The 18,224-nt window shown below is 46.7% G+C and overlaps 1 protein-coding gene across 2 annotated transcripts in view; it reads right to left on the bottom strand.

Annotated features, from left to right (window-relative positions):
• Positions 1-18,224, bottom strand: part of LOC121620148 (glutamate receptor ionotropic, kainate 5-like) — a 58,218-nt gene that overhangs the window by 23,795 nt on the left and 16,199 nt on the right. For both annotated transcript variants that reach the window (XM_041956104.1, XM_041956103.1), the window contains exons 5-11: positions 17,101-17,279; positions 14,984-15,037; positions 9,851-10,012; positions 5,540-5,692; positions 3,140-3,244; positions 1,025-1,132; positions 729-932 (exon numbers count right to left, since the gene is read on the bottom strand). In XM_041956104.1, coding sequence (XP_041812038.1) covers positions 729-932; positions 1,025-1,132; positions 3,140-3,244; positions 5,540-5,692; positions 9,851-10,012; positions 14,984-15,037; positions 17,101-17,279 — 965 coding nt within the window. The remainder of the gene's footprint in view (positions 1-728; positions 933-1,024; positions 1,133-3,139; positions 3,245-5,539; positions 5,693-9,850; positions 10,013-14,983; positions 15,038-17,100; positions 17,280-18,224) is intronic.

Here is an 18,224-nt window from a genome sequence, read left to right on the forward strand (position 1 = left end):
CTGCACAGAACGTGGCGCTGATGCAGCTTCACGGAAAGAATACCGGCTGCCGTAAGCTTCAGAAAACACGCCGCAGTCACACGTGGCCACACACTGAAGCAGCTTATCGACTCTGACACACACACACACAGCGCTCGCTCTAACATTGCTTCTGCGTTAGTTGTTATGGCAACAGGCGGCGGTGGGCGGGCACGAGGGGCCGCGAGCCGCCGACAGCGACGGCACCCTCAACTGCAACACGAGAGTCGGCCAATTATACAAGTGGCGGAGCGCGGGAAAGCTGCTCGGCCCTGAGCGGCGCAGACACGCGGAGACGCTGAGGAGGTATTAAGTGGCTCAGCTGAAGCCCAATTTCCCCCGTTAGTTGTTTTCTCAGGGAAAGTGGCTCATTTTAAGTCAAGTTGAGTCTAATTAAAGCTGTGCAGAGAATTGACTGCGACAAAGCTGAGAGAGAAAGTAAAGACGATAAGGAGAAGTGTGTGTGTGTGTGTGTGTGCGCCTCTCTGCTCTAACACTCTGCTCTTGTGAGGACCACTTCGAGCCTCACACCTGGAGAGTGAGGATGTTTTGTGCTTCAAAGAGCTTCAGACTTGTGTTTATGCTCTTTTGGAAGGTTCGTTTTTCTTTTTCAGACGTTTCGGCTCGTTTCGGTTCAGTGTGAACAAAGTGTCTCTGTGATGACACAGGTTGCGTGTAGTCACGTGACGTCGCCCCCCCCCTGCACTCACCCTGTTGATCAGCTCTCCCACCATGCCGGTCCAGCTGCCGTTGGGCTCGGGGGCGCCGTACAGCCCGTCGTCCACCAGCTTGATCTTGAAGGAGAACTTCAAGATGTCGGCCAGCTCCCGCAGCATGTCCACGCAGAAACCCTCGTACTGCTCGTTACCCTGAAAGTCCTGGTAGTTGGACTTACGCATCACGTACGGGTTTTCCTGTCAGAGGGGAAGTGACATCATACAGCAGCTGATTGAAGGAGGAAGAGCTCCGATGACGTGACGTCAGGCGCATTCATGAGGTGTCTTACCAGGATTGTGGTGACGATTAGCGTCTTGTTAGCCAGCGTCTCTGACGCGTTGAGGTCCAGGGAAGTGGAGTTCATGGCCAGCGTGTTATTGGAATACCAGATACCGATCTGTCGGACCAGAAGAAGAGCAGGACGAAGAGGAGTAAGAGGAAGATGAAGGGAAGAAGAGGAAAGAGAGACCTGTCCTCTAAAGGACGAGTCACAGCAGCAGAATATGAGGAAAAAGCTTCTCTAAAGGGAAGCGCAAATTAAATGTGTGCAGGTTTGTGAACTGATGAACTGGAACATTTACGGACAAATATGGACCAATCACAAACAGTCCTGACAGTTTGACCTGTGAGAGCCGGAGAGTCCAGAGCAGAGGCATCAGAACAGAAGTGTTGGACTGTCTGAGTTTAAATAATCCTGCTCTGATGGATTATTTTCTGCTCCACAACTGACAGAAGGTTTCAAGCAAAGCAGAACCAGACAATAAACACACGAATCAGAGCTGACGAGGAACGCTTGAATTCTGGGCTTCGCAGAACGGAACCTCACCCGAACCTGAAGGCCGTCTGCTCTTCAGAGACTACGTTTAGGTACAGCTAGTGTGTCTGTGCTGGACGGTTAAAAATGGCCTGAGTGGTTGAAATCTTCACTGTTTGACTCCATTTCTCTTGAAAGATGGAGGCGGAGGTGATGAAGAGAAGCAGGAGAAATGAAGAAGCGAAGTGAAATGTAAGAAAGAGAGGAGGAGGTGAGAAAGAAAGGACAAAGGTCAACAGACAAAAATCCTAAAAGAGTGTTTTGAGAAGCGGCGAGACCGACAGCTGAGCGATCCTCGCTGGACAGTCAATGCTGAAATCGATGGAGGAGGATCGGGCTCCTCCGGCTCATTCAGCAGGTTAAACGGGTCATAAATACGTACTGCGGCACAGGAACGATCATCTGCTGACCTGAAGCCAACCCCGTCACCTCCCCTGACCTCCAGGCCTCAGCCGACCTTTGGTTTGTGTGTTTATTAGCTGTTAGGATACTGGGGGACAGGCTGATGAAGAGCAGGGGCCACTCCTCCTCCTCCACAGCTACCATCTTTTTCATTATTTCCTGGTTTATGTTCCTGAACAGGCCTCTTCTTTCCACATTACATGAGAACACTGATACCACTTTCATGTCTTTAAGGTAAAAATGAAGCTACAGCAAGCAGCTGGTTAGCTTAGCTTAGCATAAAGAAGTCCACTAACTAGCATGTTTATGTGATTTTGAAAGTGTGAGAGTGGAAACAGTGTTTGGGCGGTCATGTGTGGGCCTATCACAGTCACTTCCTGGAGTTTGTCACCTCCAGCAGGTACAGGTTAAACAGATATAACACAGAAATGATTAACAGTCAGCTTTCTTCCTCTTTTCTTATGGATGGACACTGTGGTTTTAATCTCCGGTCTTTTCAGCTGCTCCCGGAAGTTTCATCTAAAAGAATAAAATGAAATCTAAATGCAAATGAGCTTGTAGATTGTGTGTATATTACAACAGATACAGACTGCTGAAGATCCATCCTTTAAATCTCGTATTTTTAGACTAATTCTTGACTGATTTGTTTGTAGGCCTGAGGGTGGCGCTAGAGAACAGCTCCCCACTGGACATAATGAAGAGATTCTGCGCTGGGATCAACTTGTTAAAGTCATCATATAAATCAAGTGGGAATCTGCACTGCAGCATCACTTTTTACAGCGTACTTAACTCCGTCCCGTGAGCTCATTTGACCCTGAGGCGACCTCACTTGACCTCTGACCTCTTATTGTTCATCTGATGTCATAAAGCAACACTCGACCCGCATGGATAAAGTCTGCTCGCATCGATCTCATTGACAGATGAATGAGGGAACTGCTGACTGCGAGGCCGGCCGGCAGCGGCCGTAAACATGAACATTAAGGAGAAGGTGGAGTCTCTGAATCCCTGCAGGACTCTCCGTGTGCGGCGGCGTGTTCTTCTGTCTGCTAACGAAGCTGTTTCTGACCTCTGACTTCAAACAGAGGGAATTCATGATTTTCAACTTGTGAAACATTCAGAAGCTGCAGCTGAACGCTAAATTAACCTCGGACCTGTCTGCCTCCCACTTGACCCCAGTTGACCTCTGACCTCTTTATGGCCCCCGGGGTGCTTCTCCAGGATCTTCAGGGTGTAATTGGTCCTCTGGCCTTTGCTGTTGAACTCAATGTGGCCTGTCAGACCGTCGTACTCCACCTGATGAGATGAACGGAGGGAGAGAGACACCAACACATGCTGTTAGCTGAGAGGACCCAACAAGCAAGCTTACCCCAGAGCGGTTAGCTACAATCGCTAATCCAAGGAGCTAATTTCTGTGTTTGTGGTGTACTCAGAGAAGGACAAAATGATTTATGCAGAAATTTATTTGAGGATTTGTGACCCGATAAATGTTTTGTATTGGTTGCATATCCAAAGTCTTTGCAAAAAAACATAGTTCTTAAAGGTTATACTACAGCTAGCAAGCTAACCATGGACATACTAGCCTGCCAGGGAGATGCTAGCACTACTAAGTCACAACATGGCCCGTTTTCCTCAGGATTGTTGATTTCATTCAATGAAGAGGAGTTAAGAAGAAGAGAAATGAGCTAGCTAGCTTCCAAGTGTCAATTAGCAACATCACTAGCTCTGTCGCTAACGGTACAATAAGTTCACTCAGTGTTTGTAGTAATCCTGTCACAAAACTGCCTTAACACATGTTTGTGTTGAGCAGCTCATCCTCCGACCGAGGAGGGTTGAAACCAGACCGGATGGTCACATCTCAACAAGCTACGACAGCTTCCTCCACTTCGGGCCCTCCGTCCTCTTCAGCGCTGTCGGTAAACAGCAAAGTTCACCGAAGTTAAACTGAGGCGACAGAGTCAGTGAATCCACGTGACTCATGCAGCTATCGGCTTGCAGGGCAGAATAAATGTTCACATTTGGTGAACTCTGATACCAGCGTTAATTTGCACGGTTGACAAATAAGAAACCGAAAAAGTTTGCAGCAGCTGCGTCAGAAGCTTTGAACTGGCTGCAGTTTGATTTGACACAAAAAGAGACGATCATCGATTCAGAAATGTTGAAGAGGAGAGAAAGATGAAAAGAGAAAAATAAGATTGGTATTGGAAAAAGAAGCAGAGCAGACGGACAGACGGTCCATCAGATCAGTGTGTGTGTGTGTGTGTGTGTGTGTGTGCGTGTGTGTGTGTGTGTGCATGACTCAAGATGAATTACATCCCAAAAACAGAGAGAGAGAAAGAGAGAGAGAGAAAGAGAGAGAGAGGCCTCTGGTTGCTGCCAAAAACAGTGTAGAGATGAACTGATGCACTGAGAGCAACAAAAACAATATGAAGAGACGGATGGATGGATGGATGGGTGGAGGGATGGATGGATGGGTGGGTGGATGGATGGATGGATGGATGGGTGGATGGATGGGTGGATGGATGGAGGGATGGATGGATGGATGGGTGGGTGGATGGATGGATGGATGGATGGATGGGTGGAGGGATGGGTGGATGGATGGATGGATGGATGGATGGGTGGATGGATGGAGGGATGGATGGATGGAGGGAAGGATCCTCAGTGGATGGAGGAAATGAGCAGTGGCAGACAGAGAGAAATAATAAATAAACATGAAAATGAAGAAAGAAGGAGGGAGAGAGGAAAAGATGTCGGAGGGAAGCGAAGAAAGAGAGAGAATAAAATTTCATGAGAAATCAACACATCTCAGCGGGACAACACCGTTCGTCTTCCGAGACAAACATCATGGACGGCGACGTTTTCTGACCTCGACGGTTTGTTCAGTTACATTAACCCCTTAATGCAGAATTCGCATCACACCGCTTTAATCCACATCGCATTCCTCTGATGGCGGTTTGTGCATATTCAACACACACCTAGGAACCTTTGGCAGGCACTGGTTTCTCATCGGACCAGTTAAGTGAAAGAACCCCTGTTCTAATTGTTGTTACGATGTCATGGTTGTGAGCCAATTTTGTGGCTGTTTTGATGAAATAAATGAATTTTTGAATACACAAAAAAGATTTTTACTGCACTTAAGCATTGAAAAGTGGACATATACTGTTTGTTTGAACCCTGTTCTAGTTGGTGAACCTACCTAAATTTATATCCATTGTTTGTGCTACAGAAAAATTAACAAACTCTCTTAATTTAGGATCAATTTGAAAGCAAAAACACAAATAATTGATTTTTTAATATAATTCTAAATAAATTCAGGCAAAAGGGGTTAACCACCTGGTTAATGTCTCAGAGGGATGTCATGGTGGTTAAAAGAAACCAACGCTGGCTGGCGGCAGGAGACGGGATGTCGACAGCAGTGGGCGACAGCAACGCTACGCTAGTTTCTTTCTGACACATAGCAACACTCGATACAGTCAATAAATAAACTCGACAAAGACAATATACTTAGTGTTTGAGCTCATCAGCCTCACTGATGGTTGTAGATATCTGAATCTGATGCATGTGTGTGTGTGTGTGTGTGTGTGTGTGTACCATGCGTAGGTAGTTCATGAGGCTGGTCCCGTGCTGCCAGATGAGGGGCGAGGTGCAGCTCAGCGGTTTCACTCCGATCTCCTGACTGCGGTTCAGTTCCCGCACGGCGCTCACCACCACGTGAACCGCGTCGAACATCAAGGCCGACGACAGCTGGAAAACACAGAATGACGAGAATTCAAAACTGGATCTCACGGCGTGAAAACGGCCTCCAGCAGCTTGGCGTGTGTTCGCATTTCAAAGAACCAGTTTACCCGGACTGGTTCATCTTGGTTGTTACGGAACAGTTTAACAGTTTGCAAACTGACTGACCGAGCTGCTGACTGCTAAAAGCGGCTGCGTCAGGGATGCTGTCTGGTTGTGCTAGCTCTGCACACTTCTGGTGACTCTTGGATGTTGTAGTTTACAAGCTAGCAAGATACAACAAGCAAACAAGTCAATTTAAACACAAGATCCTTGTGCTCAAAAAGAGGATTCATTCTCAGTGAAGAACCTTGGAGCTCTAATCTGCCTCTATACCTGCCAAAGAGCAGTGACGTCTCTGGGGGTCATCAGGTGAAAACCTCCCTTTAACGGTGTTTCGCCTACTTAGTCCCACGACACCTCCAGGAGGCTAGGCGGTGAACTCCGGCGTCCCAGAGTCACCCCCCCTAGTGCCAGTTCACACTGCTCCTACACAATCCAAACAGCACTGCCACGTTCACCTGACCCAGAGATGCTCCAGGTAGTGGCCAGTACCGATGCTACCATTTAGCTAATGCTAATGCTAATGCTAACTGCTAAGAAGAACAGAAGAAGACAATACAGTTCCGATGCTACCATTTAGCTAATGTTAAGTGCTAACCGCTACCTGCTAAGAGGAACAGAAGAAGACAATAAAGCTAGATTCACCAATACTGTTAATGTTAACTGCTAGTTGCCAATGCTAACTGCTAAGATACTATCATACTATAACTGCTTTAGCTATTGTTAGCTGCTACAATGCTACCACAGGCCTAGATGCCACATGTAACTGCCGATTGCCGCACTACCATCATCTACCCCTGCCTCTCACCAACTGCACCAATAAAAGTGGGGTGGGAATACAAACCCTGGTTTGGGTAGGGGGTAGAAAGTAAAGAGGTAGAGTCAAAGATGAAAGTAGGGTTTGGATACAGACTCTTGTTCAGGTAGGGGTTAGAAAGTTTAGAGGGTGCAGAAAAATTCTTCTTTTTCTTCTTCTTTTGGAAGAAGCTGGTGTCTTCACTCGTGTTCCATTCAGTACAGCATTTTTACTAAGCTACGCTAAGCTACAGAGCTCTTCTAGCTTACATTTTAGCATAGCAGTTGCCTATTTACACATCCAACACACACAGAGCAACATTATCATCCAACTGAAGCTGTGTTTGTGTCGGCCTCTGCTATTCTCTCTCCTTGTAGCTCTGTTTTTGGTCTCCACCGAGGTCTGAGGGAAACATCTGCAGCTGCTAACTGTTCCTCTTCCTTCGCCAGCTCGTCTGCAGCTGCGTCGGCGTGCTGTTCGCTGCTGTGCGGGCCGTGAACTGTGGGTTGATCAGAGCTTGTTTGATGAATGCAGGAAATATCTTGCAAAACCAAAACTAGCAGCTAAAAGAGGCTAAAAAGCTCCGTAGAGCTGCTGATTGGATTGTTATTGCTCGTCCTACGCCGACGGTAGAAGAGGTGTTTGTTCGTGCTCCTACAGACGAGGAACGATAGCGCTCATGCTATCAGCGGCGTTCAGCTCGTTCGGCTCGCTGATCCTATCGGAGTCTGACGCTCCGGTGTGATTGGTCAGTTGTCAATCAAACTGACACTCTGAGGGAATCAGACAAATTGTGCGGAGGCAGAGCTGCACTGTCTGCGCTCGGCTGATAAAAAAGATGGATGCATGACTGAGTGTGATTGGAGCCCTCTCCGAGTCGATAGTTTCGGGGCTGGATGATGATAACTAATTACAGTTTGAAAAGAGAAAGATAGAGGAGGGAAGATAGAGACAGAACGAGTGAACGGTAATTGGCAGCTCTCTCTAATCTGTCAGTTCGGTCCTGCAGCTGTTTCCTCCTCTCACTCCAGCTTTGAGTAACATCGCGTTACTTTAGCAAATATCAGGCTGTTGCTTTGAGATAATCGCTTCACTTCACTGCGCGTCAGGGTTCGGAGGCTGCTCACATGCAGCTCAGTGTGTGTACACACACTGTGAGGTCTGCAGTGGGCTGTGGTGAGACCAGATTCTTCATGCATTACTGGACCTGGAGCTTCTGTTGTGATGGAACCTGACCAGGATCAGCTGAACATGGGATAAAGTGACTGCGTCTGTTAATCGCTGACTGAAAAAGTGGGTTTAGTGTGAAGTTACTTCAGGAAAGATGGAGGTGTGTCACTTGAAGACACGAGACGTTTTTACCCAAACCACCATCTTTCCCCGCCCTTAACCAAAGTGCTCTAAACTTCCCCAGGTCTCCGGGGTCAAAGTCCATCCACCGGACCACCTCCTCATCGCTCCTGTGCAGCACAACAGCGCAGCAGTTCACAGACTGAGGAGAGGCGGCATCACTTACGTTTCCTCCACGTTTCAAACTTTGAAACCTTTACGTTTATTGTTAGGCGGCGACCTCTAGTGGCCGTAGTAATTATTAGGGCAACAGAGGAAGTCAGGCGACGTAGTAAGAAGAGAAAGAAAGTCCACATGTGGACGGATGGGCCAGACAAACAGGACTTTGACCCAGGAGACAGCTGTTCATGTCCTGTAAGAAAGTCAGCAGGGACTTGTTTTAATTTATGAAACGTACGTAACAGTAACAAACTTATTTTAACCCAAACCGTCGTCTTTACCTAAACCAAAAAATGTGTGACGCTAACGACGTGAGGGCAAAAGCTCGCCGTCATCAGAACAGCGTGGAGAGAAACTTAGATGAAGAAATACGACTTATGTTTTCTGAATGTTGCCTGAATAGTTTCCTGCACTATGATTGGTCGGTGGTCGTGGGGTGAAGAGGGCGTCGTTTGGTTTTTACTTCTGAAGGAGAGCAAAGCAGACGAAGTTTGAGAGGGAAGCTGAACGGGCTGAACAACAAACCAGAACATACTTCAGATGAATTCATCTTTTCTTCGGATGACATGAGACCAGCCTGCTGTCTGGAAAACTTCAGGGTTAAATGGGTTCAAATGAAGATAAAAGCGGCTCCTGACATAAAAAAACCAACAGCGGCGTGATTGATGCTTCCTGCAGCGCACAATTAAAAAACTGGATTTAAGATAATAAATCAAAACAGAGACAAATGAACCCTACAAATGTTTCCTCACATCGCTCTGCACACTGAAGCTATTCATCTGATCATCAGGTAATGACCATAATCATCACAATAATCAATTCATTACAATCAAAACAAGCATGTTATGGCTCCTTCAAGCAGCTTAAGTGAATAAATATGAGTGCTAAACCCCCGGGGGGGTGCTCTCCGCAGCGATGACGGCGTCTTCAGTTACTGAGACTCACATCATTGTCATCACATTATGTTTATGGTGGCAGACTGCTCAGGTGTGACGGCCTCTGCTCAGATCAGATGGAGCTCTGGAGGAGGAGGAAGACGCCGAGACAAGATGGACGGAGGAGTCGTTGTAACTGAGATCACGTCGTATTACCTCATCACCTTGACACTGATCCTTCAGTAATGCCACCATCGATCTTATCGGACGAACAGTCACACTGGTACAAAGACGTTGGTGGAAAAGGCTCCGCCCCTTGATAACGAGGATAACAAGTTAATTGAAGGAGCGGTCGACCGATTTTACAGGAGAGGTCAGTGAACTCGTCGCGGCTGGTAGCATGTCATGGTGATGTCATCAGGGTTATCTCAGCTCGGGTTTAGAAACTACAAATTTCTAACATGCAGCATGAAAAACAAGACGCATTATGTTGCTTATTCAGCATCATTTAGCAGCATATTGTCTCTTTATCAGTCATTATATAAGCATTTATTAGAATTAACGGTTTATTCTGGGGGCTAGGGCTGAAAACATGTGCAACAACTTCCTTAGTTGGTATCAATAAGTGGTAATTAGGAAAAGGAATAAGGCATTAATAAGTGCTTGATAATGAATAATGAAGGATGCACTATCGTGTTACTTTTGTAGTTTTAAATCTGTCTCCTATGAGCATCTCTGCGGTACGTCTTCATCAGGACAGTTTGAAATCTCAGTGCAGAAAATCAACATAACAGAAGCTGCTCTCAGGTTCACTGGTTGATCTCATCCGAAGCTAAATGGTTGGTGATACTTTACAGCTGAGGTGTCGGTGTGCGAGCGTCTCACCGCCGGTCCCGGGTACGGACTGATGTCGCAGCCTTCCCTCCACGACAGGTTCAGGCTCCTGATGAACTCCAGGTAGAAGGAGTGGCTGCCGTTCAGCATGGAGAAGCCCACAATGTTGGACTGATCGTCCACCACGTCGTCCAGCCGAAGCAGAGGGAAGTCCTGGCAGAACGGGGAGGGAAAAGACGTTACACCTTTAACCGTCATGTGACGTGTGTTCACAATTGGTTGAAAAAACAGGAGTTGTGAGATGCAGAAATAAGAAGTGTTTGAGATCGCAGCGGGAGGAAACTCCCACACGAGCGACGGATGAAAGAGGAGCAGAGGGAGGAGGAGGACAGAAACAAACCAAGGGCTTGATTGGGCTTTTCTTTTGCAGGCTGCACAACGTCAAGTTCAATCTTTAAATTCAGAGCAGAGAAAAGGGCTTTAAAAAAAGATGGACATCAAACGCTGGGGAATTTCAAAGAACTTCAAATAGACCTTGAAGGCGAGTCGGTGTCACGCTGAGCTTCTGCTGCTGAAACAAACCAGAATCAAACTGTTGCTCGGCCCTCGCAGGGCTCGTGTTTGCTCTGAAACAGATGCTGACAATGAAAGATTTAGCTTCAGCTGTGCAGAGCAGAGACTGCAGGCGGAGTTAAAGCAGACGCTGCAACCTTCAGATACTGACGGCTGCCTCACCTGCCGCTCCCGCCGTGCACCTGCTGACAGGAGCTGAGCACCACGTGACTCGCTCCAACCTGCATTCATTCGCATCGAGGCCGCAAGTAATGATCACTCTGATTGTTCATTTAAAATATTAACTTTATGCAAAGTAAAAGAAAATGAAAAATGACCAAAAAGTTTGAAATATGCAATTTATAAACAAAAAAGCAACTAGAAGGAGAGAAAGAGGACAGCAGACGTCACAGTTTATGAGTTCACGTCACTCGACCTTCATCAGCAGTTCAGGAAATGTGCTTTTAATTGTCGTGATTGTCATTTTTCTAATATAAACTGAACAAATATCATAATTTATTAACTGGGCAAAGTGCAGTTAACATCCAGCGTCATTTTCTACTACCGATCTAATCAAGACAAAACAGGTGCAGCTTACAGGTGAGACCACTAGTCGCTGCTGCCCTCTGGTGGTCAAGAGCATTAATAATTGATATAATTCATGTGTAAAGTAATTCAGTTACTTTTAAAAGAAGTAACCAGTAACTGTGACTAACTGTCAGTAATTTGAACATCACTGCCTGGTAACAAGTATTTTACAGGTCAGGAGAAAACTTTAACCTGCTGGTGGCGCCACAGGAAGTCAGACCATCATCAAAGTCATAATAATTCATCCTGATGTGGGGTCAAACTTCACAGCAACGAATCCAGCAACTGTTGACGTATTTCAGAGCGCTGTCATCTGTCGAAAGGTCCCGCCTTGTTTGTTTCGTGCTGTTCTGTCGCTGCAGTGGAAAATTAGCTTCGAGCTAACTCTGGAACGACCTTTTTTTTGGTGGTTTTGACCACCCATGCTCCACCCACACAGGTGTTTTCACTCCAGCTGCCTGATTGGACCTCTTCTCAGGGCTGTGTGGGCGTGTTCAAAGTGCACCTGGCTGCCGTCTGCCCTCTGGGTTGTGTATTTCATCATTCATTGGTTTATTCATTGATAATTGCTTTGGTGATGTGTTTGGGTTTGTACTGGTGCTTGTGTGAAATAGGCCCTTTTCTTCTTCTTCATGTTGTTGTTATGTGCATGCTGTTGTGTCTTCTCCCCTTTGATTCGAGGAAGACTAAACGGACGGACTGTCATCATCATCATTTGGCCGAGTCTCCAGCGGGGTTAAAAATATTCTGGCACAGAATCTACCCAGTCTGCAGAAAGTGTCTGTGGAGGGTATGAGGGTGGAGGGGAGGGTTATTTCTTTCCTTCACCACAGAGGTCCAAAACAGCGAGTCAGACATCCAGGAAATATTCAAACCCTGGAACCTTTTCCGTCCAGGTGTTTAGCACAACTGCTAACCTGTGTGTGAGGTTAATTTCTCTACACCTGAACCTCTCAGGCACCTATTTCCTGCACCGGGTCCCAGCCTGTTGGGAAGCGGCTGCCGCTGTTGTTCTTGTTGTCGCCAGTTGCCAAATCAATTTCAGCTACAGCCAAGTACACTGTCAGACGGCAGTCCTGCCAGCCGTGACAAAGAGCTGCTGGCTGGAGGAGGCGCAGCGACGAGGCCAGCACCGCTGAGGGAGGAAACACTGCGACAGTATCCCAGAAGGACGCCAGCGATGCTGCGACTGCGGCACGCTTCAGACTGCAGGACGTTCGGTTCAAAAGAAGCAGGTTTTCGGCATCCGATGAGGGCGGCGCAAGGTCGGATCGGCGCTCTCTGAGGGGAGGATGTGACAGTTCCTCTGCCGCAGATTTGTGTGAGTTTCAAAGTGCAATAAGTAAGATTTAGCTTCTTTCCTGGCCTATTCAGGAGAACATGAGCATCATATATCTGCAGGGGCTTGAGAAGGTTATTGATCAACGCCTGTGACTCACTGATTACTTCACCCAGACTGCAGTCGGACTTCTGGCTTCACGTCCTGGTTCGGAGTCTGTCCCGCCTCCACCCAAACATTTGTTATTCATGACTCAGACCTCAATGAAGTTTGTGCACAGTGGTGGAAAGTAACTAAGTACATTTACTCAAGTACTGCACATACTGTACTGTACAATTTTCTAATTGAGTATTTCCATTTTATGCAACTTTATACTTCTGTTCCACCACTTTCAGAAGGAAATATTGTACTTTTTACTCCATTACATTTATTTTACAGTTTAGTTACTAGTTATTACTACTAGTCCAGATTCAGATTATTAGTACAAATATAATAAAAATAAGTTGTTGTCGTTGGTTAATCTACCCAGCAGTTCATAAAGTAGTTGTGAGTTAGAATAAGCTCCACCTCGACCAGCTGCAGCAAACAATAAACACATTAATGCATCAATAATTATATTCCATCAATATAATATATATGATTCTGAACTGGGCCGTTCTGCATGATGAGTACTGATGCTCAGACTTCTGCAGTTTTACTTCAGTCTTATTGTTCATTTTGGGGCATTTCTCTCCTACATCTCGCTCAGCTCCGGCTTCACCTACAGGACAACGCACGTCGATAACACGTAACAGAACACGCCACCTGCTGCTTCTACGTCAGCTCGCGCACAGGTGGTGTGGAGGTTTTAGCGCCGTCTCCATCAGAAAACAGGTGGACACATTCTGGCTGCTGTACCTCGACTGCGTCTGTCTGTCAGGTGTCAGTGATGTAATGTTACCTGACGCTGCCAAGGTGTGCCGCCCACGTCTGTGAGGCTGAAACGTTTGAGCTAAATGCTAACATCTCCGTGCTAACGTGGGCTCAGTATTAACATGCTGATGTTGTGCAGGTTTCATGGTCGTCGTGGTCACCATCTGACGGACGGACCGGCAGACGACATGCAGGAGTTACCTGACGGACGGCCTCGTGCAGGAGGACGTCCAGATGGCATCACTCTGAGGAAACGTGTGATCTGAAGTCAATTAGCTGAAAGTCAATGAACTTCAGCTAATGTTCGGTTTGACCCTCATATTTTCTGTGAGGGTCAGTCTCAGAACGATGAGACAGGAAATGAACCGTAAAACCGAAACCTGGAGCTAAAAGAGGCTAAAAAGCTGCTTCGACTTCAGAATTGGTGACACAGGAGGTGCACTGATATGTTATTACTATATTACTTATTCTATTATTATTATATTACTTACTTAAACAAGATTTTACGAAGAGATTTAAAAGCAAATACATTGAAGTCTGGCCGTTTTTAACTGCGTGCTTTGGTTTCTGGCCCCCGGCTTGTTCCCTGTGCTGCTTCCATCTCCTCCTCTCTCGAACGCCTCACAGAGGAACAGCGAACTGTCTGTCATCTGAAACCTGCTCGTCTTGTCACAGTCAGCAGAGCGTGTTTAAGGCAAAGTCAAAGGTAGGTCAAAGACGGCGCTGCAGGTGTGTGGGTGTGTGTGGAAGCGGTGAAGTGAGGGAATAATTTGACTTTTGGTTCCTATCCAGCGTTCTGCTGGAGAACGGCGGTTTCGCCCTTGGTTTGCGAGCATGGCGTGAAGCGCCCTTGTGAACGGCTGCGTTAAAGTCCGCGACACGGCTGCGTTTAGAGACGAGGCGGAGATCGAGACGAGTTATTATCCACGCAAAGTGTCTTCGCACAAGGGCACGACACCGGACAGTGAAATTATAATGATGACAAATGGTGGCGAGGCCAGCATGCATCTGTGATGAGAGGAGGAGAGGAGGAGAGGAGGAGAGAGGAGGGAGAGGAGGAGAGGAGAGAGAGGAGGAGAGGAGGGAGAGGAGGGAGAGGAGGAGAGGAGGAGAGGAGGAGAGGAGAGAGAGGAGGAGAGGAGGGAGAGGAGGGAGAGGAGGAGGAGAGGAGGAGAGGAGAGAGAGGAGGAGAGGAGGAGAAAGAGGAGGAGAGGAGGAGAAAGAGGAGGAGAGGAGGAGAGGAGGGAGAGGAGGAGAGGAGAGAGAGGAGAGAGAGGAGGAGAGAGAGGAGGAGAGGAGAGAGAGGAGGAGAGGAGGAGAGGAGGGAGAGGAGGAGAGGAGGAGAGGAGGAGAGGAGGAGAGAGAGGAGGAGAGGAGGAAATGAGAGATTAGGAGAGGAGTTATGACTAAAGAGGAGATATACTGCAGCCGGTGGGTGAGGGGAGAAACTGATGAAACTGTGACACCTGAGGGGGTTCAGATTCAAGGATGGGTCCCAAAAAACATCCTTAAAGGTGCAGAAAGATTGGCTAAGTGCTAAGAAGCTAACAGACAACAGGAGAGAAGGAAAAAGAAGAAGGAGGAGATAAAAGCAAGAGAGAAAGAGAAAGGATGGAAAGAATAGGCAAAGGAAACAGAGAGGAAAGGAAAGGAAAGGAAAGGAAAGGAAAGGAAAGGAAAGGAAAGGAGAACAGAAGGAAAGAGGAAAGAAAGGATAGGTTGGGAAAAGAAGAGGAAAGGAAAGGACAGGAGCAAAAAGGAAGGCAAAGGAATCAGGATGTGACCGAGGAAGAGGAGACTTCAGAGGAGGATGAAGAGCAGGAGATGGAAAGAGCGTGTGATGAAGGTCTTACCATGGTGGTGAGGATGTACTTGTAGAAAGCTGACGTCATCCCCAGCTCGTTGGCCTGCAGGAGAACAAGAAGAAGAACAAACTGAAACAGGAAGTACACATCCTCCAACTGTGTTTATTAACAATGAACCACCTGCTCCGTATGTCCCCTCCTGCACACCGTAGTTTGTCCCCAATCAGAGACAATTGTGTTTGACCCCGACAGCCTGTCAGTGAGGAAACGCTGTTAGAAACGTTTGGGGAGGTGAAAACAAGGAGGAGAAGACGTCAAGCTCTCTTTTGGGTTCAGTTTGGCTAAAAGCTGAACCGTCTGCAGACGTCTGACTAATAATTGTTGGTTATTTGTAACTCAGATATTAAAAAACGTTTTAAAGACATTTCAGCTGCCTGAGCATCCAGTCCAGGACGCTTTCTGATGGCAGATCCCTGCAGGCTGGACTGTCGTCATCTGGTCTTTTTTGGTTAGTTTTAGTTTGGATCTGTTCCTCCAAACCCTCTAGCCCATCGCCAATGACGCCAAATCGACTTTTTGGCGTCGGAGGTTCAGTGAAATGTTTGAAATCCTCATCTTTGTTGTGACTCTGACTGTCGTCACGGTTACAGTGAAAACACGTGTCCCATCCGGTCTCCCTGACCTCCTCCCGACGTGGACTCTTTCACATCACCTGACTTCCTCCCTTGCGCTCGTCATTATTGCTGCGGCCTCTAGATGGCGCCGTCACTTGAATGCAAACACTCGCTGTTTTGGGGCCTGAAGCGTCTGAAGCCGTCGTTAGGAGGGTCCACTCGTTTTGGCCCGACAGTCGACAGCGATGTTTGCTTTCTCTTATGGTTCAGTCTCAATACTGTCAGTACTTGTACTTCACTTGACTTCATTCAGGGAGAAATATTTCACTTTTCACTCCGCTGATCTGACAGCTTCAGATTTGAAATGAACAAAACCAAGAACAGGTTTATAAAATACAGATTAAACCAGAAGTAAAGCAGTTCTCCTTCTGCATGAATACACTATCCTGATAATATTTATGTACTTTTACATTAGTAAAGGAACTGAGTACTTCTTCCAGCACTATCTCCCTCATTAAACATGAGGATTTACCGTCACCTGCTGAAACTTCCTCTTTGCACGTGTTTCTGAGCAGCTTCACGCCGTTTTCATGCAGGATCTGACAGAAAAACGTTCAGAGGCAGGCTGGGATTTCAACTGGCAACCTCCCAGCTAAAACGCTGTTATCAATCCATTAACCTTCCTCACTCTGAGAGCTGATCTCTGCTTCATCCTGCCTGCAGGAGCTGAGCTGCACACGCCAACACGACAGAGTTACTCAGCGCTTTTATTTTGTATTCAAAACTTCTCAGACCTGCAAGGTTACCGGGCAGAGAGCGAAATTACAACCTGCCAAAAGCTGCTGGATTTAGTTTGGGGCTGTAAAGTCTGTCAACTCTACCGGCCAGCTTGGCAGGAAACCAGCCCGTGTCTGAAGGTCCCGTTCTACGCTGCAAACACCACAGAGGAAGAAACAGACAAACAAAGCAGGAAATAAAGACGTGTCAAACAGACAGAGGAGCTCACAGTCCCTTTCATTTTAGAAAAGGGTTTTTTACTTCGCAGGAGGATCTCTTTATTTCAGGCGAGGCAGAAACTCTGCGTCTGTATTTCATGTCTCTGAAAACACGATGGGACATCTGAGCCGTTCTACTGCAGGTTTTAGTCTATAACCAATATTGATTGGTTTTGTTGTTCCTATTGTTCTTTCTCTTTCTTATATTTGCTTATGATACACTGTGTACAGCGGTGGAGGAGGTACTGATCTGTGGCTCAAGGAAAAGGAGTAATACTACAGTATGAGCATTAAAATCTACTCAAATACCAAAAGTAAAAGTACACATTATACAGAATGGCCGGGTTATATATGACTGAATTATAAGTACTGATGCGTGAAGGTGTTCGTGGCTTTAAACCTGCAGGAGGGAGCTTTTGTAGAAGTTTAAAGTAAAACTGAAAATGGAAGTACAAATACAAGGACTTTACTTGAGGGGAAAGGAGGATATACTGGCACTCCAGTTCCCATGATGCTTTGGGTAATGTAAACAGGAAGTGTGTCGGGACAGCCTGACCTTCCTGAGGATGTGGTAGGAGATGGAGGCGTTGGCGTCGATGATGATGGTGGCCACTTTGTCGTCTCGGATCTCCTTCAGCAGGGGGGTGGGGTCCAGGCTGTCGTCCAGCATTCGCACCGACAGCGTCTCCCTAGAGATGAGGAAGCGGTGGACCAGCTCCTCCAATCGCAGCAGGCCTGAGGGGTGGAGTCAGGAATCAGGAGGTGAAGACCTCATAAAACACATCAGTGTGTTAAAACTCTGCTGTGAGAGGGGCCGTTTTGTTTCATCCAGATTCAACAGATTCAACGTCAGCCTGAATTTATGGTGAATCATTTCCCTCATAGAGAGTCAATATGGACATAAAAAGTGAGGACACCTGAAATCTAAATCCATCAAGTGCATTCTTCCATCATTCTGTGGTCGAAGCACAGTTTGAGCATCGTGTGCAGTGAACCCAGACCAGTACAGGAGAACTGGATGCTCTCTGGGTCTTTGTGTAAACTATCATGAAGCTAGACCTGATGGGAACAGAGTTGTAGTTGCCATGGTAACCACAGGGGTCACCGCTTCAACTAGAACTGAATTATTTAAGGGTCCAAAAATATTTTGAACCTGTTTTTTGTTTGATCGTCACTTTAAGTTTCTCATCCTGCAATCAAACTCACATCAGCGGCTGCTGAAAAGATGCAGACTGACAATTAATCAATAAAGATGTTAATGATTAATTAATAATTTCTGTCATTTTTCAGTCACATCTGTGTAACATTAGTTGGTTCCTGTGAGATCTGTTTTATATGATTGCAAATGAAAAATATGTGTCATGTCTCTTCAAGTCTGTTAATGTGTTTTGTTCACGAGCGTCATGTCTTGTCTTACACTTCCTGTTTTATTGTGAAACCTAACTCTCCTCTCGTTTCAGGCCCTTGACTTCCCGGTGTTTTTCCCGCCTGTCTGATTGTCTACCCCGCCCTAATCGTCTCCACCTGTTCATTGTTACCTCGTGTGTATATAGTCCGCGTCTCCCTTTGTCCTGTGCCAGATTGTCTCGTGCCTTGTCCTGTACTGCCTTGCTGTCTAGCTTTCATGATCCTTGTCTCCTGATTACCTTGTAAGTCTCGTTTGAAGTATAGAGTTATATC

Source organism: Chelmon rostratus, chromosome 16 (genome assembly GCF_017976325.1).
Source record: "Chelmon rostratus isolate fCheRos1 chromosome 16, fCheRos1.pri, whole genome shotgun sequence".
NCBI lineage: Eukaryota > Metazoa > Chordata > Actinopteri > Chaetodontiformes > Chaetodontidae > Chelmon > Chelmon rostratus.